This window comes from Neopelma chrysocephalum, unplaced genomic scaffold (assembly GCF_003984885.1).
Source record: "Neopelma chrysocephalum unplaced genomic scaffold, ASM398488v2 Primary Assembly neopelma1_84, whole genome shotgun sequence".
Taxonomy (NCBI): domain Eukaryota; kingdom Metazoa; phylum Chordata; class Aves; order Passeriformes; family Pipridae; genus Neopelma; species Neopelma chrysocephalum.
In genome coordinates this window covers 3,082,501-3,106,663 of record NW_020897746.1, presented here as the reverse complement: position 1 = coordinate 3,106,663, position 24,163 = coordinate 3,082,501, and the positions used below count along the sequence as shown (strand labels likewise).

General features: G+C 37.7%; 1 protein-coding gene across 3 annotated transcripts in view; it reads right to left on the bottom strand.

The window, feature by feature from the left end:
* B3GNTL1 (UDP-GlcNAc:betaGal beta-1,3-N-acetylglucosaminyltransferase like 1) overlaps window positions 1-24,163 on the bottom strand; it is a 113,376-nt gene that overhangs the window by 74,703 nt on the left and 14,510 nt on the right. For all 3 annotated transcript variants that reach the window (XM_027691481.1, XM_027691483.1, XM_027691482.1), the window contains 2 exons: window positions 18,830-18,895; window positions 6,438-6,533 (listed from right to left, as the gene is read on the bottom strand). In XM_027691481.1, coding sequence (XP_027547282.1) covers window positions 6,438-6,533; window positions 18,830-18,895 — 162 coding nt within the window. The remainder of the gene's footprint in view (window positions 1-6,437; window positions 6,534-18,829; window positions 18,896-24,163) is intronic.

The following is a 24,163-nucleotide window of genomic DNA, read 5'->3' as shown; positions in this document are numbered from 1 at the left end:
AAACCCCTTCAAACATAACAGTATAACATATATTGTTAATACTTCTGAGAGGATATGGTGGATGTAAATATTTTAAAATTCAACTTCCTTAAGTAGTCAGAAAATCAGAAGAGCAACAACTACTGTAGAGACAAATGCCAAGCATGGCAGGGTGAGGTCAGTATAAAAATAATATTAAGGAACAAAATCTTAACTGTGATGGATCAAACTGGCCTTGGGACCTACTGCCTGCTATGGGATGTGGTGTCCTCACACTCACACACTCATCACTCCAACTACCATGGAAATTACTGAGCTCTCCTGAAAATCTGGCCCAGTACTTTTATCACTAAAACCTGTGACCAAAAAAGGAAGTTATTTTCCAATAATAAATAAAATGTGCTTAGCTCATGTTCATACACAAGTTTTAAAACAGTGAAAACCTGTTGAGTGCCCAGCTGCCAGAGACAAAGAAATGCTTTTTTTATATATAAGGCCATAATAGGTAGCTGCCTTGCATATAAAATATGTTTGAAATCAGTAATTTTTATTACACTAGAAGCCACAGCAAAAATATTTCCCTTTCTTTTGTGGAATCAGCACTTTGATTTTCAAATTCAAAGAAAGCAAACGACAGGAAGTGAAGGGTGTATCTGCTCTGTGCTCTCACATATGGACGACCAACTGAAAAATAAACATCACTGAATCAGCTGGAAACTTGTATTTGCAGTGAGTTTTTTGTTTTGAAAGGAGGAGGAAAAAGGTAGGGCTATTTCAATATCTCATCTACCTTTTTAACACAAAAACTGGAGTTTGTCCATCAAAAAGTAAGCAAAAGTATAGTTTCCTTAAGGTATAAAAGGCAATGATACAGAAGCCCAAAGCAAAACTTAAGTGCTGTTTATTTGTGAGCCAGCACATCAACAAGATAAATACAGAACATCAAACAGGAATAAGTGGAGCACTCAGAAATGGGAAGTTATTAGCTGGTTACACGTCCATAATTGCAGCCCTACATCATCAACTAAGCCCTGATTTTATTTAAACATCTTGCCCTATTTTCAAAGTAATTTTCAAAAGTACTGAGGAGATAAAAATGATAATAATAACTTGGAAAGCAAATTATAGGTATGTGAAAATTTAACTGTTGACAGTCTTCCTTTACACTTGGCATTACCTGTCCATCTCCTACATCCAATGTCTTAAGAAAAATAGATTTTAGGAGGGAAACGTTGCATTCCATATTGGCATGGTTAATAAGTTAAAATACAAGAAAATAGCTGGAACAAAGTGTAGATCAAATCAGAGATGAATTTTTTGTATCTGTTTAATTTCTATGTCCATCAAAATCACACCATGCTTTTCCTGCCATACAGGGATCCATCCTGCTGTAAGGCTGAATTCATCAAGAACTTTTTGGAATAAAGCCAAACTTATTGTAGTCACAAGTTGCTTTTATACTACATTATAATATTTCTGTTCCATTTAAACATTGCCATGTATTAGGAACCACATTCCAGCCTTGTTTAAGCATGCAAATCATCCAACCAAATATGAAGAGGAAAAATCCCAGTTATTCAACACTCCTTCCCCCTATGGGACACCTTTAAACTCATGCAAAACTGCACACACACAAAGCACAAACTGTATACATTTCTGAATTCCTCCAAACCTGTTTCTAAGTTCAAAATATGTGACCCTGAGCTGCCTTTACATAAAGCCTCACTGGGAAGTTCTAATTGTGCTTTGAGTTCACAGATGTGGGTAAGCCACTTCTCATTAAACTTTCTAGAGCTCCATGAACCCTTTGACACGCATTTTCACATGTAAATATAAACACTGTCAAGCTTGTGAAACTTTGGTTCATTCTCCTCCAGAGGAGAACAAGGATCAACCACAAAAGGAAGCAGCCAGTTGGTTTTTTCTTATATACTATAGGCTCAACCCCATATAAACCACTAAAATCTGCTGTAATAACCAGTCTGGGACTTTGGCTGTTTCATTCATTAAAGCATCAGGACCTCACTATTAATTACATATTTTTAGAAAAAAGGGGTGAAAGGAGAGGAAATGGTGACCAAAAAAATCCCAAGAAAGTGTTGAGTATCTTTTTATTGAAAGACAACAAACACAAGTGAGCCATTAATAGTGGCAAAGATGGGGGGGTGGAGGGGATTTCAATCAGCCTTTTCATGTTTTATTCATTTTTAAGTAAGAAAGCCTTTCCCTCTGTCCAATTTTTGCCTTTACTAACATAACCAGACATCAGGCATTGCACACATCCACCCCCTTTCTGAGTGCTGCCTCAATGATTATTTCAGTTCTGACACGACGACAACCAACCCAAGCACTAATAAAGGTGGGATTTTCTGTCTGCAAGTAGACAAAACAGATGCTCTGTGCCAGAGATATCCAATCTGTGGCCCACCTGGAAAATTCATCTTACTTACAGTCTGTTCCTACCAGCTTTTGAGCACTAAGAAGATGCCTATTGAGACACATTATGGCAATGCAATACTGAGTGCACTGAATTTATGGAAAGGGTCCAGCCAGGCTGTCAGGTCCTTCTTGCTTTAAAAAACAAGCTACATGCTCTGACTCAACCACAGTGCTGGATCTATTTCCAAACTGAGCATTTGTAGTAAGTTCTGATTTGAAGCATGAATATTTATCAAATATTAATTTAACTCTAGTATAGGAAGACTTACTAAGTGGAGAAGCACAGTTTTTAAACCTATCAATGAACAGAAAGGTGTGTGCTATAAAACTATAACGTTAATTATTGCTCTTCTGTCAGGTGGTTGGGAGAGATTATTCTTAAGAACTACAAATCACCTGTGACAACTTCCAGATTTATCCAACAGGAAGAGCTCTGAGATAACCTGCAAAGGCCAGCAGGTATCAGGAAGTCAGGCAGACACTCACAACCACTGTGGTTTGTTCAGGCTGTTATTTATCTACATTAGGACAGTCCAGTCTTATCATCCACAGGCCCATTCCTTTTGGCAGGAGTCTCCTCATGTGTCACTCTAGACTTGCTGTCTGCTTTCTAAGTGAACAACCATATGAAAGCAGAGAAGTCTCTTGTCTTTGGGGAGGAAAAAATGGTAGGTCAGATGGAATTACGCTTCAGGCTGAACAGAACACTCCACGGGCTGGAGACTAAACTAAGCTAAAGCAGTGATTTAACAGACCTAGATATGAACTCAGCTCTTTTCCTTACAGTCTCCAACAATCCCTAAAAACTACTTGTATAAATATTTGTGCAATTAATCCAACCATAAAACCATTCAGACCTTTTTAACTTATATAGCCCACTAAAATTTCCAGTATACAAGAAGGGCTGCATGATCAAACCTCAGTCACATTTACAAGCACAATCCAGACTCGGATATCCTGTTGGATTAGTTTTAATCTACATTTTTTTCACTTAGTCCAACATCAAAACAGTCAGTTCTCCTAATTTGTTTACTCATTTTCTTCCTGTACCTGTCACTGTGCTCTGCTCTTACTGAACAGTTAAGATTATCCACTTTTAATTGGGTTTTTCACTCTTGGCCAGAAAGAACGAGTCTACCAGACTATACCTATAAAAGCCTGCTTTAATCACCTACCATTTATACACAAGATAACCATGAAAAAGCAAATATTAATCTTTTTAAAAGTAGGGTTTTTTTCATTACCATGCTCTCTTTGTACTCTGCCAGTCCCCCCACACTCTCTGGGGTCTATATTCTGAATTTTCACGCATACCATAAAGTATCTTTGGAATGTTACAGTATAATTGTTTAGAGAAACATTTAACGGATGAGTAAGCATCAAGAGGCCAGGGCTAAGGGAAAAGAGAAGTTAAAATGCTGGCAGTATTTTCTATTGAATGATCTTCTCAGGAATGAGGACAGGGGATGGACATTTGATCCAAAAATCTGCTATTGACTCAAGTGATACAAACCCAGAGCCAGCATGGAGGGTATGAAGGCACCTACCAAAATATCTGCTCCCACCCAGCCCTCCCAAACTGGGCTTGGGGCACTGGCCAGTAGAGAAATCCAATGTTGTTTGATCAATAACAGGAATGTTATGATCGGGGATGACATGATCTTGACAACTGGCTCTTTATCCTTTTTTAATGCTTTCCCAATTTACTTCACAAATAATCTGGATGTGCATGATACAGAAATACAGAATTAGCTGGAAAGAGAGCCAGGCATTGAGTACAGAGGCGGCTACAAAAAAGCTGAATATTCTTTCACTACAAGAAACTGCTGGAGAAACATGCTGTAAATTAAAGCAAATTTTCCTGAATTCCCTGAAGGATGCTCCTCTCGGAGATTGTACAAATCCATCAGCACAGGTCCATCATTAGAGTTTTCTTGGGGTTCATTTTCTGAAGAGAGTTTAAAAAAGCACACCCCAAATAAAGTGTATGGAGTGGGACAAATCAGGCCTAACCTTACATAATTGATTCATACCCTGATTATTAGAGCACAGCTGAGAGGGCTTTTACTCCCAATTCCTCCTCAGCCACGCACTTTCTTAAGTAACAAAAAGCAAAATAATCATCCCCCTACCTGAATTCCTGACCAGAAGAAGGGACACAAAGGCAGGAGAAGTGCTGACATGCTCTGGAGACCAAACAGTTTTGTTACACCAGGGCCAGAAAAGCCCAGCTGCCCCAGTCTGGTGCCACAGCTGAAGCTTGTCCCAAGATTGGGCACCTAAACTCTCCCTCCCAGGGGGTTCTGTGGTGCTTAACAACAAACAAGTTACAGCTGGTGCAGCACCAGCTCTCCAACCTTCAGACTTTATTCATAAAGTTCTCAGAAATGTGGTGTCTCTGAGGAATTGCTGTTTGTGCTTTAAGTTTGGTGGAGAGCAGGTAACATGTTAAAAATCAATGAGGGACACACAAATAGTGTGACTCTATAAATCTGAGCTTGTTCATAAACTCATGGATGAGTGGCACAAGTTCTGCTATGGAGCCTTCTAGTTCCAAACTCAACGGATTTTTTAAAATTCCTAATTTCTCTCTAAAATGGGTGAATCTAAATCATCTGTAAAAACAGTGGACTGATTAAGGCTTTAAGAGGTATCTGTAGGCACATGAGACTGTAAGGGACTTCCCAGGTCACCATATTTGCATCCTACTATCAAAACCACTGTATTAAATCATCTCTTCCAGAACAAACACTTCCCCATCTTAAAATGAGTTTTCTTTTTTTTTTTTCATATCCTCTCTTAAATAACCTCAAAATTAGGATATTCCTTTTCATTTTCAGCTTAATTCATTAAAGACCCCATCCAGTGGCCACTTAGATGAAACACTACAGATGAAAAACACTTAGATGAAAAAGACTGTGTAGGACAAGTTTTTACATCCTCAACTTTTTCTTTCTCTTCACCAACACAGTGATCCAGGTGCTCCTGTCACATAAATTCACTGAATTAAATCTCTGTTTTTTCTAATGAAAAAATCTCTACTTTTTCAAATATTCTATGCGTAACTTTTCCTGTAATTGCTTTCCCTTGGTGAATTGCAGGGAACTGTAACTACTGACACTACTGACTTTAAAACAGGGTCTGTAGATTCCTTCCTGTGTTACAGTGCCCAGAAGAGCCTGTGAGTATGTCTTTAAGGTTTGGTAATGGGGAACACAAGACAGTTTATAATGAAGTCTAACAAACTGGGTATGTTAATCTTTTCAGCCACTTAAATCCAGGGAAATCAAAAGCAAATGTCTTCCTACCATAGCATCCCAAAACCCAACCCCAAATACTTGGATCTTAATGCTTGCTGGGATGTTTTCTGCTAACCATCCATTAGGTTTCTTACAATATTCCACACAACATTCCCCCACAAGCTGGATTGATTCCTTCCACGGCTTAACTTGTTTTTGCCAAAGTCTCTTTTAGTTCAGCACTGGCCTCCTGCCTAATGAAACAACCTTTCTTTATGCCAAAACTGTCATCTTCAGTTGCACAAGACGCATCTCACTTACAAACATGTGTAATGAGCCCAATGTTTAGTGCCTGAAGAACTGCTATTTTCAAATGATCCTGAGCAAAACTTAAAACAGACACAGGAGCAGTCGGTACCTTGGGTGGGAAAGGAATCGTTCTCAGGAAAGATTTTTTTCCTTTTGTGTTTAAATACACCTTTTAAAAACACATCCCTGATTATCAGAACACAAAAGCAGATGTATTTAAGCCCAACAGCAGTGAGACATGGAAGGCTCACCCTGAACTGAAGTGAAAGCTTCATTCTCACCCAGTGTGAAGTCAATCCTTCACATGCACCACAACCTTGGCTCTTATCAAACAGACTGGCCTTTAAATATAAGAATCTGATAACCTTAGTAAGTTATCAAGTATTGCTAATGACTGAAAAAAATCCATCCAAATAAACCTCCTGCTTTATTTTCCTGCCGTAATTTCAGACACAGCAGGAACAAAAATACCTGTGTGAGAAGTTGCTCCTGGGTCAGGTTATTGATCCAGCGAGTGTATCGCTCAGTGGAGTCCAGTGGCTCTCTTCTGACTTGGCAACCAACAATCTAAAGCAAAATGAGATAAATCCCACTGTGTAAACTGCTGTACACCCACGTGGCAACAAAACAAGTTCATAAAATAAACATTCAAAACATGGCAAGTGCAAGAATTATCTATACAGTCCTTGTTACCCCCCTTTCACGTCCATAATATCATATGGCACAGTTGCTCTGCTCAATTGTTAATTAGTTACAGACTCTGAGGGTCTCTAGAAAACCAACATTGAGAAGTGTCTTTCCAGTAGCTTCATTCATGGGAATATTTGAACCATTTTGGTTGAAATTTTCAGATGTAGACATCTAAAATGCAAAATTTCACCCAAAATAGTTAAGGTTTGGCAAATGAAAATTGGAAGTTGAATAACACCAGATGATTGTACCAACAGTGCCATAAGCCACAATACCACACATGAGTTTTAATTCACATAAAATAAAGAAAAAAACCCCAAACTGTATTAATCTTCAGATAATCAAGTTCTGTTCAAGAACAGGTGGAAAACTTCCTTGGTTTATTTTCCACCCTAAGGAATGAAGTGCATATACTGAGCACAGCAAGTTTCAATCTTCCAGGTATCTGTATTTACAGAGCTGTAAACCCCACACAGATGGGAGCAGTCAGGCTGGAATTCTGCACGTGCAGTTATGAATACTTTTGATGTGGGAACAAAAACATCACGAGGAGACCTTGCTGGGGGACTGCTGGCAATGAAACATCACCATTTAGACTATGATTAAATACAGTCCAAATAACAACCATGGAACAAAAAAGAAAGCAAGATTTGCTTATCCCATAAGAATAAACCAGAATGTCTCTGAACTATGAAAATTTTCCTCAATGACAATGATGAATTACTATGGAAAACTTCAATCCTTATTCTAACTTACTCCTCAATTACAGCTAGGTAATACTAAAACCTTTTCAGAAGGTTAACCTAAAATTCTTTTAAACTGAATATAAATTAGTAGAGTTCATAGAGGTGTTTTTAATAGGGGCACTCCACAGAGATAAAAACTTGACAGAAGCTGTGTCAGATGTACATACATCCTGTCCTTCAAGGATTATTTTTTTTTAAGAATAGAACTACATACAGGACTCACTCATTATCTGGACAATAGAATATTGTAATCCACAGTTAGCAATCTTATACTTGTTTCATATATAGAATTAAAGAAAGAGAAGAAAAAAGGATTGATATACTTAAGACTTTACTAAAATGTCTTCCATAATAGTGGTTCTAAGTTTGCTTTTTCTTAAATTACCTAAATGTGCTATGCACAGACATATCTAAAGTATTTCTTTCCAAAAGGCTTTCTAATTATTCCTAAAACCTATTCTTTTACAAGCAAGTTGAATTTCTGTCTTCACTCCTCCTCATTCAAAAAACCAAACCTACTCAACAACCTGGCAATTCCTTTCTTTACAAGCAAAGGAACAAAGAAGCCATGGTTGGTGTTCTTGGTGGCCTTCCACTGGATTTTCATGGATGAACCAAACCCATCAGCAGGACACATAAAAGAAAGGACCTCCCTCCTGCAGAAGAAGGTATAATAAAGCATCATTTAACCACCTTCTTTATTTATAATGGCATCATGTCAAAATACATGAAATACAGCATTAGTGCTTGTTCCTGGGAACAGCTGCATTTCAGTCTTGTAACACAACAGGAAAATAGCTACAAACACGTAACAAAGTCACCACACTGTAAGAGGTAAAACGTTTGCTCTCCCCTCTGCCCTCCTGCTTTCTTTCCATTTTCAGGGCCAACACCACTCAAGACCACTTTTGGCATCATCTTAAGAGCTTCGTTTTACAGACAAATCTTAAAATTGTGGCTATGCAATCAAATTTATTTCTAGATCCTCAGCCAAACACATTCCACACCTTTCTGCTCTTTAGCTGCACTGTTTCTCTCCCAACAGGACTCTGACTCGTGACTGGGATTTTTGTCTTATGGTTGCAAGATAAACACCACCAACCTGAGTCTTTGATACAGGGTCTGTAAAGCCCAGCTCATGTAACCAGACAATGAAAATCAGATTATTTAGAGTACAAACAGCTTCCTCCAGCTCCCCTGTGTAAGGTGTGGCAGCAGAAACAACTGCACACTGATCCACATTTCCTCAATGTCTCACAGAGCTTTTATATTCACTTCACTGAATATTTCTTCTTGGCTCCTAAATTGAAGAGAAAGTTTTCTCACTGTTGCTTCTTTCATAACTTCTAAAATACTTTGATAAAAATCTTTCTGGCTTATTTTACGCCCATTCAGACCTTCCAGAAAGTACAAGAAACTCCATATTATAAATATGCTTTTCAGTATTTTGAGAATCAGTTTCTATGCAAAAATATAGTTCAGCCAAGTTTCAATTTTTTGATCTAATTAGACAAGTTTATTTTTATTATTACAAATGCCAACTGTATACTGCCACACACCAGTACCAACATTAAACTATGTAATATATACAGCAAATACAATACATTTCTCATTCCAACTGCAAACTTGCTGAAGTGCAGTATTAATATTCCTTGTATAGGAAGCAGTAACATGACCCATGAACAAAAAATGTTCCTGGCTCATAGCAAAGGACTGTGGCAGTTCATGGAAAAGCAAAACTCATCAGGAGAGAAAATCATGACAGTCCTTTCTTCTACAACAGCAGATGAGGTAATTTGCTTTCTAGACAGACAATTACTTTTTTAATGTATTAAAGGTAACTTAGAGTTTATTCAGCTATTTATTTAATTGCAATCAGCATTGGCCTCTCTGGAAAAAATATACAAAAGAATTTATACTTTATGGCAGCAAGAGACAGTGATAGGAAAGAATAGTAAGAGCATAAAATAGTGGGTTTGTCTTAACTGCCAAAAAATACATTTGCTGAAAGGCCATACAAGTAAACTTTAAAAATATAAACAGCTTAAAATGAGCTTTGTGGGAAGAAGTGGGCAAATATTCCACCAGTAGCTGCCAACCCTCTCTAGATGGTCTCAGACAGCCTAAGAAGTCAAAATAGCATTACAGGTCTATGTTTAAGCACCTGTAATAACTCTCCCACTTCACATAATTAGGAGTGGAGTTAATGAATCATATCTAAATAAGATTATCAGAAACAATGTCACAGTTATGTACTTTATGGCACTACATTTAAAACATTTTCAGGAGTCAGAGAACTATAAAGCCAATCCAATATGACAATGATACAATTAAAACAGTACAAAAAATAACATAAAATAAGGTTCTCCATGAAACAGTTGCTCTAAGTTGGTCAGAGAACCCTGGGTTAGCCATGATGTCTGAAATACAGATTTAATGAGCACATTCAATAACTCGTTGATCAATAAAAAGCCCAGAGGAACTAGGCAGGATTACTAAATACATCACTAAATGGCACTATGAGCACATATAGTCACAGTTGTGTGAGTTTCAAAATTATTCCCCTGAAACACAAGATTATTTCAGTCCCACATCTGATAGGTACAAACCCCAGCACTCTGTACCAACAGCAGAGGCTGGTTTTAAATGCAATATTCAGGTGGAGATGTTTCTTATTTTCATCATTTCAGGTTTTGAAGTTTCCCCTTGCACATACAAATGGAAAAGGAAGCAGGTGAGAGGAAAAAAAGTCGAAATGAGTTGACAGTAATTAAAACCAACACACTTTCTGCAGATGTGGCACTTCTGGGTTTTTTAATCACTACAACTTCCTTTACCACAACCTTTCTTATTCAGGAGGCAGCCTATGGGTCAGAACTCTCCCGTTGTACTCAAGAGGAAATGAGGATGAAAAATTAATTAATTAGTCTCCAATTTTATACCAGTATTTTCCATCCTTGTTTTATAAAAAGAGGAAATGAACAAAGACAGGCAAAAAACATATACTCTCCATAAGGCAGTAGGCACTGGGTGAACAAACACATGGGAGTCCTTCATATAATAGGTCTTATTTGAAGGAATCTAATCTTATTAAGGTTTTTTTTTTTAATTGAGCAACCAATACTGATATTGAAACAGGTATTAGAAAAATACATATTTTAGCATGAAAAAATCCACAGCTTTCCTGTACAAAACAAATGCAACTTTCAAAGATTATGTAAAGTACAAGAGTTTCTTCTACACTCTGAGGAAGAATGTGCAGTGTTGAGTTCCATGTTAGAAATATGACAGAATGATGGAAACCTCCTCTTAGAAGAGAACATAATGAACTACTTAGTGAAGCTTTAATTAGAAGTATCATAACATCTGATCCTAGATAATGTTCTGTAAGAAAGACTATTCAAATAACTAGTAATATAGGAAGGATTATCTCTAGGGCATGACACTTTTTTGCCCAATAAGTCTGTTTAGGAGTGCCCACAGAGGGAAAAATCCTAAACTAAAGAGCTAATAAGAGTTATTTATGTTATCCTGAATGTTTAAGACAGCTTTAGTTAATCAAGCCTACATCTTGATGTGTAAAGGAAAGGTAGATGTCACCTCTGCTGTCCCTAAACCCTACTTATTTATGTTCTAGTCATTTCCACACAGCAATTTCCTTTAAGAAGGATTTAGTGATCATCATTTAATGCAATGAAAAAAGAAAAACAAACAAAAGGAATAGTTTTATGTGGTTAAAATCTTTCCAAAATTATATACTGGGGGAGGAAGGGAGTAAAATGTATTTCCTCTCTCTTTCATTTCCAAAGCAGGAAACTGTTCTTCAAAACACCTAATTTGCATTAGGTGTAAATATACAAAACACACCCTGGTGTATTTAAAGTATGTCTTAAAAATTATAAAATATGTTGATAGTGCTGGCTCCCCAGAGAATCCTTTAGGTCAGATGAATATCCATTTCCACAGATGTTCTTATCTTGGAGCAACCCATATTTCAGAACACCTGTTAAACATCCTACTTTGACACTGGTTCAAGTCCAAAGTCCACGAAAGGATGTTACACGTTTATTTTCAGCACATAAAAAGAGAGTAATTAAAAGCCAAGGAAGTCTGGATTTTCTTTAGTGAATGTATATGAAAAGCAAGAAGTCAAGGTGGTGTAATCAGAACGAGCCCAGCTGTGACTGACACACGAAGATTTAAAAGGATGTTGTTGCCTATGTGAAATCATGAAGTATGAATGTGACACTTTTGGGAGAACTTCGAGTAAGAAGAGATACTACAGTAAATCTGTAGATAATCCAGCAAATTAAATGAGTTTCAGAAGTCCTTTTTGACTAAGGCCAATATATTGATAACAAGCTCAGGCAGGAAAAAGCACCAGGCCCCAGAAGCCCTCGTTCAAAATCTGCCACCCTGGGATAAACAAGATCCAAGACTCAACCTCTGTATTAAGGCAAGTGCACATGCAATTGGAATTAAATAAACTCTTCAGATCCTGCCAAGACATTTCCAGAACCAGTCCTTCACATAAGGCTTAAGAACAGTCAAGAAGAGCAATGTGTTTGCACTATTTCTATTTTAAACATGATTTCTCCTGTCTGGAGCTGCACAAAGTACAATTACAATAGTTATCAACAGAGCAAAATGACTGAACACAAGGAGGAGGGGATCTTGATTTTCAAACATTTTATGCTTCAGATAGAGTTTAAAACATTAAATATGCTGAAGGTATTACAATCAGACATTCATGAATATCAAACTCCACAAATCACGATCGTTTGATGGGGTTATTGGCATGTGGAAGCCATATTAAACACAAATTTAATTACCCAGTGGTGTAAGTTGGGATGTTTCCCATTTGGGATATTTGATTAAATGTAGAACAGACTTAGACTGACGCTGTGACTTTGAAAACGCACTATGGTTTTTCAGAAATACCAAGTTAAAAAGAATCTTTAAGGAAGCTGCCTAATAAAAAGCAAAGACGCAGCAGAATTCCAGTGATATACATGGAAAGGCACAACTAATGAAAAATACTCTCACATTGTCAAAGAAAGAATGTTCATATTCTTCAGCGTAGAGAAAGAAAAGGAATCATATTTTTTCCTCTTAAACATACTCCACTATCACCATTTCAGAACAAAACCTTTGCACAACTTCTGCTTTAATTTCTACCCTTCGTACCAAAAGATTGTTGAAATATTACAAATAATTTTTAAATTAAAATACCTGATGAAAATTTCCTGAAGTCATAACTACAAATATTTTTAGAAGTACCTATACTCGACAGCCTTAATTTGGAGTTACATTTTCCACAAGCTGGAGAAAAATGTTAAAGACTTGGTACTTTGATTACAGTGTGCAGTATAAAGGAAGTGAGTATAAAAAGTTCCACTGACCAGAACAGTTAAGACTGGTTCATGAAAATATTCCTCTGGACATTTTTTTTCTCCTAAATCAAAACTTAACTGATGTTGGACAATCAACAACTGCATTTATTCACCTCAGGAATGTAATCTCATTTTCCATTCTGTCCATACCAAAGATGGACCAGAGCCTCTTCAGATCTACTCAGCCCATTTAGTGGAGCACAATCCTATTAACAGGATTACACAAACAAATTTGATTTATTCATCATTCAAGACATGACAGTACTCAATTAATTTCTCTTTTATAGCTGTTGCATGAATTAATGCTTATATTAAAGCTAAACTCTGGAGGCAGTGCTTGCTGGGACGTGCCTGGGCAACGCACACTGATCTGTCTCAAACATGCTGAGTAAGGGACTCACAAGAAGAGCTGATGCAAATTAACTCAGGAGAAACAAAGATTATTTAAGTTCAGCACCACGAAGATTTTAATCAACTTCATGTCCAAATGAAACCCTTTATCCACATCAAATCTGCTAAGCCACAAGTGGAAGACAAAACAATCCAAGGGAGATTGGTAAAACCCGGACTTGAGTGTAAGACACAATGAGGGAAGATCACCAACAACCTTTAACTTGTTGCACAGAGGAAGGATGGAATTTAAATGGAGGTAGAGAGGGGTAATACTCAACATTATGCAGTTATGTTTAATGACAGTTTAATAAAACTTCAAACACGCTTTTTGTCTTTTCACACCACAAAATTACACACGAGACACTACTCACCTGCTTTTGTAGTCCAGACTAAAACACTGTCTAATTTAAGTAGAGAAAAGGTAATAAAATCCCTCAGGAATAAAGGCTCAGATTACAGAACAACGTTGTTGACCACTTCCTTGTGACAGCAGACGAGGGATGGCAAAGCACAGGCATTTCTACATGTGCAGTTACACACCTGAGATGGGATGGAAACAGTTGTCTGGATGTTTTTTCCACTGGTTGGGTACACAGTGTCTAAGCTACTCAGCAAAACAAATCACTTGGAATACATTATTTACATCCAGTGCTCTTTTGTGTACAAAATAATCCAGTGCACACTGACTGTAAGAACTGCTCTGACAAAGTGCAAGACAATGTATAGGAACTGGTCCAGACTACCTACAATTCCCTCCCTCCCCACCTCCAGGGACAAGAGCTACATCTAAAATATGGAACTGAGAGATGATGTAAGAATGTCAATGAATCTTTTTGCACTCAGAACAAAACAAAGCTCAATATTTGTTAAGCCAGAACTGCTCTCACAGATTAACTCCTATTAAAAAAAACCTGTGTATTGTCAAGGCAAAAATAGTTGAAATTGTCAATCTTTAAATCAGATCTCATTATCACAGTAGCCATATAAACACTCAGAATGCTGATCTTAAAATTCTGTTCCACCTCAATATCTACTTCATGTACCACTAAAACTGTATTTTAATGAAACATGCAAGAAGGACTCACTTCATTGTATATTTTTTCTGTTGCTACTAGAAGCAAATCTTTACTTGCAATTTCAGGTATTGATTTAAATTCATAAGATGGAAGGTAAAAGGACTGACATAATCAAGAATCAACTGGATCTGACCATTTTAGTCACAAAAAAGAGTGAATGATTCAAACTAGTGCTCAATAAGCAATAGGGAAGGCAAGTCAGGGAGATGAGAAAAAACAGTCTTTCTTCTTTCTAACATGTAACAGAAACATGTGAGAGGTACAGACAAGTAGAACAGCACAGGGTACAGTGATACTTCAAAAACTTTATTAGATTATGACTTTCAAAATAAATTTTAAAAGTGTGCTTCCAGACCAAGCGAAAAAAAACCACCTTAATTTCTAAATGTAGTTAATTTGTGAGGTTCAGCAAGGGTGGGAGAGAATACCTTTGGCCTAGAGTTGTGCCTTCTACAAAGGACCAGCTCATTTCTCTCCTTCATTTGCTCATTTCTCCAACTCATTTGCCCATTGCACAATATTTGTTTCCAGCTCTCCCAGAGGCAGGTGAACAGGTCTGTGAGCCACCAGTGCCAGGCATTGTTGGAGTGCACTCCTTCCAATCATCTATCTTAGAGTCACATTAACCATCAAAGATATGCAGAATTCAGTCAGTTGGTTAACACAGGCAGATACTGCAACAGATAAAAAAGGCCTCAGGCACTGCAACTCTTGCTCCAAACCCAAGCTGCAGAATATGCCAAAAATCTGGTTTAGAGATGCAAAATAGTGAGAATTTCTCATTGAAGAAATGCAAATGGTATATTCAGTTTTCTCTCACATGCCTAGGTATCCTACAGGTTTGAGACAGAGCCTGTAATTTCACAACAAAAAGAAAGGTGTTCCTTGTCACACTGGTACTGATTCACCTCTTATTCAGCCAGTGAAAACAAAAGGAAATAATGTTTTTATCTCCACTGCCCACATTCTGATTCCAGCTGTTGTTTCCTCATTGAGGTGGGAGACAGTCAGGAAAAGTTCAGCTATTTAATAAGCAATTCTGCTGAAAGAAAGATACAAAAACTTGAAGCCACATGCTGCTCATGTGCAAAGTCATATTGTGGGGGACAATATACTCAAATAAAGGGTGGTGAGAGAAAGAATAAAGTTACACCACGCCCAGCAGACAATACGATGTCCAAACCCACCAAAGATTGGTAGTCGTTACATTATCAATAGACAGGATAATGTCCCTAAGTTCTCCAACTGGTAAAAGCAGGGATTCACACTGAGCTAGATATTTCTTAAGCAGAACTTAAGAATTCATAGTGTAAATACTCAAAGTCTCAAAAACTTGTGTCTTCTGAGAGTTTCTATTTATAGAATCCCTGTCAACAGGACTTGAAGATGATGTGAAATAATCACCAGAGGACAGGATGACAGCAGTCCTGGAGAGCTGCTTTTAATAAAAAAGAACAATGTATTAGTCATTTGTCTTTTCAGATCCCAAATCCTCCACTCTAAACTTACCACGGACAAAACAGTTCCACCCTACGAGATTTTTTTTTTTAAAGTCTTCCAGATAAGAGCAGCTTAAGAGAATAGAAATTACCCTGCTCTTTAAAGCACAGATATGTAGCCTCCGATACAGGAAATGAGACACAAAGGTTCAGGCTGCTGCAGGGTTCCCCCAGTCATGTTTCAGCACCTGAACCAGGGGACATGCTTCTTGCTTTTTCAGAGATAGAGACACATGTTTCCTTGAAGAAGAACTCGTTGGGGAGTATCCCAGAGGCATCTGATACCTTTGGTTCTGCTGTTTAGTAACCAGGCTTCAAGGCAGGGTAAGGCAATTTGCATTTAAGAGTAACACAGAAGAGGAAGAACCTCGGGGATTAGTTTGGATCTGGGAGATTTCTCTTGGTGGAGGAAGCTGGAGACTTTTCCTACCTGTAAAACTATACCAGTAACAACAGTGGACTAAAGCCTCTAATGCTAGAGCCCAGTCTTCAAATCTGACTCCCAGTAACAATCAGCAGCGTCAGGATTAGGAATAAAATTTCTGAACATACACTGAGATTACATGAAGTCAAAAATCCAGGTCAGAAAAAGTTGCAAAACAGTGGAAAGTCCAAGTCTGCAAATTAGAATTTCAGGAACAAACCAAAAAAGCTCACTGCTTCATGGACATTTCTCAAGCTTCTGCTTTTTTTTTTTTGCTTTTATTTTTGCCTTTTTTTTTTGCTTTTATTTTTGCCTTTTTTTTTTGCCCCTCCACCTACTCTGCCTTATCAGACTGAAGCTATGGCCACGACTTCAAATACAGAACAAAACATTCAAACACGCCCAACCATCTTCCAAGGCCAGAAAATTGAATGGCACAATTATTCTGAGGGCAGCAGAGAGATCATTCTTTTAAGAACACCATTCCACCCTGACATTGGTCAGTAGATTTGTGACCAGAAGATCAACTTTTCTCAAAGTTCTGTCAGAACTTTAGAGGAGCTCTGGACCAAACTAATCTATTTGCTCATTAGAAAGAGCTGGATATGCTTCCTTTTCTCCTTCAAGCCTTTGAATCAGAGTTCTGCAAAATACAACATTAACCCAGGTTATACCTCCCCTAGGCATTACAAACATTTCTATACCTGCAACAAGGAAAATGTCCTGGGGCTGGCAGAGATGGAGTTAATTTTGCCCAGACAGCCCTTCCAGTGCTGTGTATTGGTAACTGGAGAGGTGTTGGTAACACTCTGCTGCTCTGGCTCCTGCTGGGCAGTGCTCCCACAGCAGGGATGCCCCTCCAGCATTTCCCCCTCTCCAGCAGGCTGGGGGTGGGGAGGGGACACAGTCAGGACAGCCAACCCAAACTGACCAAAGGGATATTCCTCTGCTTTTGCTTTTATTAAATTGCCTTTATCTTGACCCTGCAGTCTTTTCCATCTTGTCTTCTCCCACCACCTCATCCTGCTGAGGGGAGTGACAGAGTCCAGCCAGGGCCAGCCCACCACAAGTACTGCAACAGGACCACGAGTTTAGGTGAGTTTAGAACATGGGAATAACAAGTTCATGTTGTTTAGAACAGATCATGAAGCCTTACCCTTCAGTCTACTCAGGCCCCCTTTGTTACTTGTTTGATTGTTCATACTGATTGTTGTTGGGCACTAAAAAGTATAACAGACTATTAACAAAACAGTCGAAGCATGTTCTAAGCAGACTACAAACTGCTTAGTTGAATTTAGTCTAATTTTAAAAAGTCTTCATATACAGCTATAGATGCCACATAAGCAAGAAATAGGATAGCTCTTGAAACTAATTTCCATAAAACAAGCTTACTGGATCAACTTGCCTCTCCGGTTTTTTTGGCATTTGGCTGAGGGATTACATTAACTGATCACTATCAGAACAAAAACAACTTTCAATTTATCATTTTATTATGTTCATAATGTGAATTAGGTTAACTGCTACCCAGGCAGCACCAAAACTATAATTTAATAAATTACATCGTAAGGATTATCAGATTTCGAAGAGCCTGCTACAGGTGGTGTGATGAGCAGGTTCACATCCCACCACCAGCAGCAGGTTGTTTGGCAGACATTCCTCAGCTGAAATGACTACAATCATCCCTACTTTGAAGCAAGAGTGTTTTGGAGGAAAAGTTCAAAAGGTGTTTAATTCCCAGACAGTGATAATCCTAAAACTGTCTGTTTTGTTCAGAGACCTGCAGGAAATACCTACTTGACAGATCGAGTCAGTTGACCTTCCCTTTCCAGACACTTCTTGCACATTGAAATAACTTTCACAAGAGGAAACGTCAGAGACGTGCAAACAATAAGGCTGATTTTGCTGAAAATGGCTGATAGGGATACAAACTCAGTTTTCAAGTTTATAAAGGAATATCTATGTCAATAACATGGAGAAATAAAGTTAGAGCCTTAACAAATTATTTATATATATATATATTCAGGTAAGTAGAGCATATACACAAACTCTCTCTAACGAATACTGACTCTAATCACAGAAAATCATTTAAAATCAAAAGCATATAGGTCAGAGAAGAACTATCTCACAGTGTTCTCAAGAGTTTATTTCACAGGAATAAAGAATGGCCTTCTAATGCTGTTTTCTTTTGCAGGCAGACATAGGGAGAAACACCATCTGAACTGTAGGCCAGTTTTTCAGTAATAACAACCCATACATTCCCCATGGTTTATAGTCTCTCAAATATTAAAACCAGATAAACCATAGCTGTAGCCAATCCTTTGCAGCTTTTCACATGACTTAAGCTACATAAAAAGAGATTCTCCTTTAGATTACAGACATTAGCCAAACCTGTATATTCCTTTGCAAAAGAGTTTCACTGTTATAATGAGATCTGGTTTTCTGAACAGAGAAAATAAAAAGAAGAAGAGAAGTTCAATCAAAGCTCCTATTCAGTGCAAGGATTAAAAATAAAGGAAAAGAATACACTAGTTATTGCTTTGCCTCCACCAGCCCGACTGTGAAATTTTCATATCCTTTTAAAGATGTATCCGGAACTCTGTAAAAGAAAAACCCACAAATACACACAAGAAAAAAGTACTCACACTGTTTGGGTGTTGAATGGCAACTTGGTGCTGCAGCCTAACCCGCTGTGGCATCATCACATCATCCTGGAATAAATAGCACACTGTTACTGAACATAAAAAGGGTCACAGTACAGTACTGACACACATCAGAATATGCTGCTAAATTAACATCATTTTACTGGCTTGCAGTCAGAAATGCAAATGGAACAGATATTAAGAGTCTTCAGACTTTTCATGGATTAAACTCAGCGCTGCTCAAGCTGGAAGTGATCAAAACTACGACGTGACAACGGCGCTGGGATCTCAACACACGTCGACAGCACCCACACATTTATTTCTCAAACTCACCAACTCTTGCACAACTCCCAGAGCAGCACTGGCAGTGTCAGCACAAGGAACTAACCCTGATTCAAACCTTGATTTGAGCCACCTCAGCAATACAAGGAAATGTTCTCTTTAGTCTGGCTGTACCTTGTTTCATTGACAACGACAAGCCTTCGGTGTCTAGATCTAGAAATATGTCATATACCATGAGCACAGAAACTAGCATTTGTGAAATGATAAAATTCTAGAGAAAAAGGAAAAAAAGGAAAGTACCCACACTCTTAAAATGCATCAGCATTGGCACTGGCTTTAAAACACACCACCTAGATTTTGACTTCATGTTAGTACTTCTTCCACTTGTAGCATAAAGATCTATTTTACTTACATACAGAAAGGATGCTTTTTGAAGAGTTAGTAACCTTGCATACCTTCCCTGGACAGCTAGGAGAGATTCCTTTCAAAATCATATTATTTCCTGTTCAGAATTAAATCCTTTCTAGACCATGATTTTACAGTCTATAAAAACTTTAGCACAAATTCTCTTCTCTAAATTTAGCCTCCTAAGGTTTCTAACTGTATTGTTTTCCATTTTGGTGCCATATTTCCTCCCTTTTAAAGGATCAGACTTTCTTAGATGCTGGTGAAAGCTAACATAGCCTATTTCTTCTCAGAATATTTTCAAATAACCTTATCAGGCAAACATTAATTCAAAGGAGCCCTGATTTCCTGTTCAACAGCCACTCTTTTAACAGGTCGTCACTCTAAGGAAATTCCTGCTAAAGCCAAAAACCCCAATATGGAATTTGCAACAACTTTCACAATAAAACTTTCCATCAAATCAATGGCAACGAAAACATATACTGCTGCTTAAATATCTCAAGCTTAAAGGGTTGAATGACCTTGCTATAAAGGTGCCACTATAGTTTTATCAAAACAACTCATGATGAAAAAAGTTTTAGAAGTAGATCCAACTATTTAATACAATTCAAGGTTAAAGATAAAACAAATGAATAATAAAACTGACCCTTATCATATCTAAGTTTATAAAAGATGGAAGGAATACATTGTCAAAAGCATTTTTCTGTATTTAGGATATATTTAGTAATAAGCAGGACAGCTGTTACTGATTTTGAAAGCCAATGGAGTGAAAAAACCCTTCTGATTTCTCAGCGTCTGTACATGACTTACTTCAAAATTACCACAGAATTATTTACCATTTAATCCACTTTATCAATAAGGCACCAGAATTCCTGTACTTATCCTGTACAAATGTTCCAATAAAACCTTTACCCTATTTCCCAGAAGAACCATAATCCTATTGCCAAATACAGAGCTGATTTTTGTAAATTAAAACCTGGTTTGCATATAAACAATAGGGGATAACTTTTAACTGAGCCTTGTTCGCTCCTTTACAAGTAACTAAAGATTCTTACATGTCTTCTTGTTAAATGTGGAAAAAAAGAGAGAATGAAAAAGAAATCTACCAAAAAGTATGGAATTTAAATGCTTATAATACTGTTACTATAATCTCTTACAAGATACAAAATACATGCTAAAAGATTCCATTGTTTATGATCCCTTTAACAGAACTCATACACAGAGATGAAAAATAATCTTGATTTAAAAACGTTAAATGAGGGTGGAAAGTATTCAAATCAAATTCAAATATTCCATTCACCAAACAGGTCAATGTCATGTTTTCAGAAGAGGACAATTTGACAGGAATGGTCTCATTCCCTTAACAAAACTGTGTCATTTTGGTGCTGTTGGCAAAACACACATCTACAGATCTGGGTCTCAGGCTATCAGGGAGCATCAGTGTTCTGCAAACTCCAGCTAAAGAGGGGGCACTAGAACCACAAAAACTTCAAAATGCCTCTTTCTATTAATACAGCTTTGTTCTCTAATGCTGGAAAACTCTATGAACTCTTATCCTGAATGACCTTTGGTTTTTTTATAATTTTGTCTTTTTTTCTTTTTATTAATAGCTTTACAAATACGCTGCGCTGACGTACTGTTCTGTGATGCTTCCATAATCATGAAAGGAGAAAGAAGAGGGAAAAAAGAATATAATAATTTAAGACATAATCTCAAATAAAATAATACAGGAATTAGGCAATGAGGAAGAACAGCACAAAATACAAGTCAATCCAAGACAAAACTGAGACACATCAGTCATTCTTGGACTCAGGTTGGGCAACTATGAAAGAAAGGCAGCTGCAAAATCCACCTTCAACAGATTCTTCACTATTGATGACTGGGCCAAAGTGGAAAACAAACTATATTTATAGTGAAATCATCTTAAGTAATGTAGATATATTTGAGACCAGTGTTTAAAAACCAAATTAAATTCTAATGATTAAAATTAAAACAATTGTACCACAAAATAAAAGCACTTTAATTTTTTTTTCAACTTCAGAGGCCACTGGTAGGAGTGAGAGGCCCAACCATGCACTGTAGTGATAAGAGTTTATGGAATTTTAGCAACTGTAATACTGGACAATTGAGAAGTTGAAAGTATTTTATCCAGCTGTACATTATGCAATCACAAATACAATTTTGTTGTATTCATGATATTGAATTCAGAAAACACGTTGCCAGACTTTGGTTTCTACAGTTAGAGTTTGGTCTTCTTATTTTGGTTTAAAACTGAGAACAAAACCTCAGTAATTAGACAAACACTTTCAAAATTATTTTTCACTCCTGTCATGTCAAACAGAAAAAAAAAGGGCCTATCCGAATGTAGCCAAAAAAGGGAAGTATATTTAGTTTGTTTCTGTCTCCTAGGTGAGAGTAGGGAAGATAACAATGCCAGCAGTGAGTTACACTGAATACATAATTTTAAAAAACAGAAGTTTAACAGAAGTTTCTACTGAAATTCAATTTTCTCTGTTTACATGGATGTTTCTAATGGTTGTCCCCTAGCAGATATACAGATATACAGGATGAAGAGAGAATGAAAGAATGGAAATAACAGGTTTAAAATAAATGCTAGGTAAATGCAAGCCTTCCCTAATCATATACTTGCAATACTGTAGCTAAGTATGAATCTGTAAAGAAATATTTTTTCACGTAACCCCACTCACCAAACTTAGCAGAAAAATTTAGAAAAGTCTCAGGTAACAGATGGGTTTGCTGTCACCTAAATATGTTCATCCATGCAATGCAAAGAAGGCCAAACAGGTACACAGCAGGAAACAAAGCAACAAACAGAAACTTCTCCAGGCACCCAAAATAACACAGAATTTATAGGAATTTTGGTGATTACAAACATGCTGCTTCTTCTGCAGTGTCCATTCTGAGCAGAACAATTTGCTGAAAGATGGGGAATGAAAAGGAGTTTATTTCATGGGAAAAGGCAGCAGGGATTTCTGGGGCAGCCCAGGTGAGTTTGTGGCAGTGGGGCTGTGATCCCCAGGACCTCCCAGCACCTCCCAGCCCTGTCTGCTCCTGCCCCATCCCACTCATCCCTCTGCAGACCTGCCCTGCTCCTGCCGAGCTCCCACATCCTCAGCTGGGCTGTTCTCCTCCCAACCGCCGGCACCAGGCTCGATAAAAACACAGACAATTTACACTGAGCTAATTGCTTTGTTTCACTTAACTCACATGTTTAGTTGGAGAAAAGGAAAACTAAACCAATAGGCTGAGCTTAAGGATGCTACTCAAAGCTGTTGCTGTTTCAGGATGGGTTTCTTAAATCAATTTGGATAAATTCAAATGACAAGCATTCACTGGCCTCTTTCTTCAACCAGGCTGCCTGCCCCACACTGAGCTCCACAGTGATAACTTCATGATTTTCCCTTAAAAGTGGGGGGTTCTGAACTTCAGAAAGTAAAACAAAATATACAGCTCAATGTAAAATACACTTTTGGCACCCAAGGGCAAGTTCACAAAAAAATAAGACACCAATTGTAGCTCAGTACTGTAGTGCTTTCTTAGGCTCACATTACAGACTCAGCATCACAGGCTTTTCCAAATTCCCTTCGTGTTTGGCTGCTCAAAAAAAAAAAATAAAATTGAGATCTGATACCCTCCACCCCCATAATAACAGCACCTTCTTTCTGCTGCAGTTATTACACATAAAACACAACCAGTAGAAGCACCAGGAGGAATGTCTCACTCACTGAGCAACAATATGGCATCTCCAAAGTCTTTCAATCCATCAAATGGTCATTCATTTGTGCTGCACCTGCTCAGACTATAGTGAAAATCTTTCTTTGCTATTGTTCAGCTCAACTCCTTGAACCAGGGAAATGAAAGGTCTGGGACCTCCAAAGCTTGGCCTGTCAACAGCTCTACCAAAGCAAATACCCTGATCCCAGGCAGTTCTCCAGGGGCAGGTTTTTAAAACAGCCTCACACTATCAAACTCATCAAATCAGGCACTCTAATGGCACCCACGAGTCACCTGAGACTAATGATCTGTCAGTACTTGCAAGATCATAGGAAAAAAAATACTACTTTTCTGTTTCTGCTCCTGAATTAAACTGAGAAAGAGGGGGACAAGAAAGAAAACACTTCAAAGTTTAAGAAGCTGACTGCACTGAACACCTTTCTATTCTTGAGCATGGCAACAAACAGGTCTACATGAAAGATATACTGGTGTTCTTATGAGCCTCACCATATTTTTATGGAATGTTTTAATTCAGCATCACTACTAGTTGATCAGGACGTTTTCAAAGTAGCTCCCACCTCCATGCATTTGTTCAATAAATGCAGGCAATGCCTTCTCATATCTTGCTTTTCTGTGGTTATTGGAGTTCACCTATGATTTTTCTCACAGTTGGGCCAATGAAAATAAAGTGTGTGAGTGTTTGCAGTCAAGGGAAGCAGGTAACTCACATGGTGCTCCATAGCAAAGCCAATAAATTTAGAGAGGAATCAAATCCTCACTGTCAGTTCCAAACACTCCAAATAGAGAGATGTTATGGCAACCAAATCCAGAAGGTTTGCTTCTTCATTTATGAAACAGAAAATTAACATTGCACATAGCAGATAAAGACATTTAATCTGTTTTTAGTACAAGCAC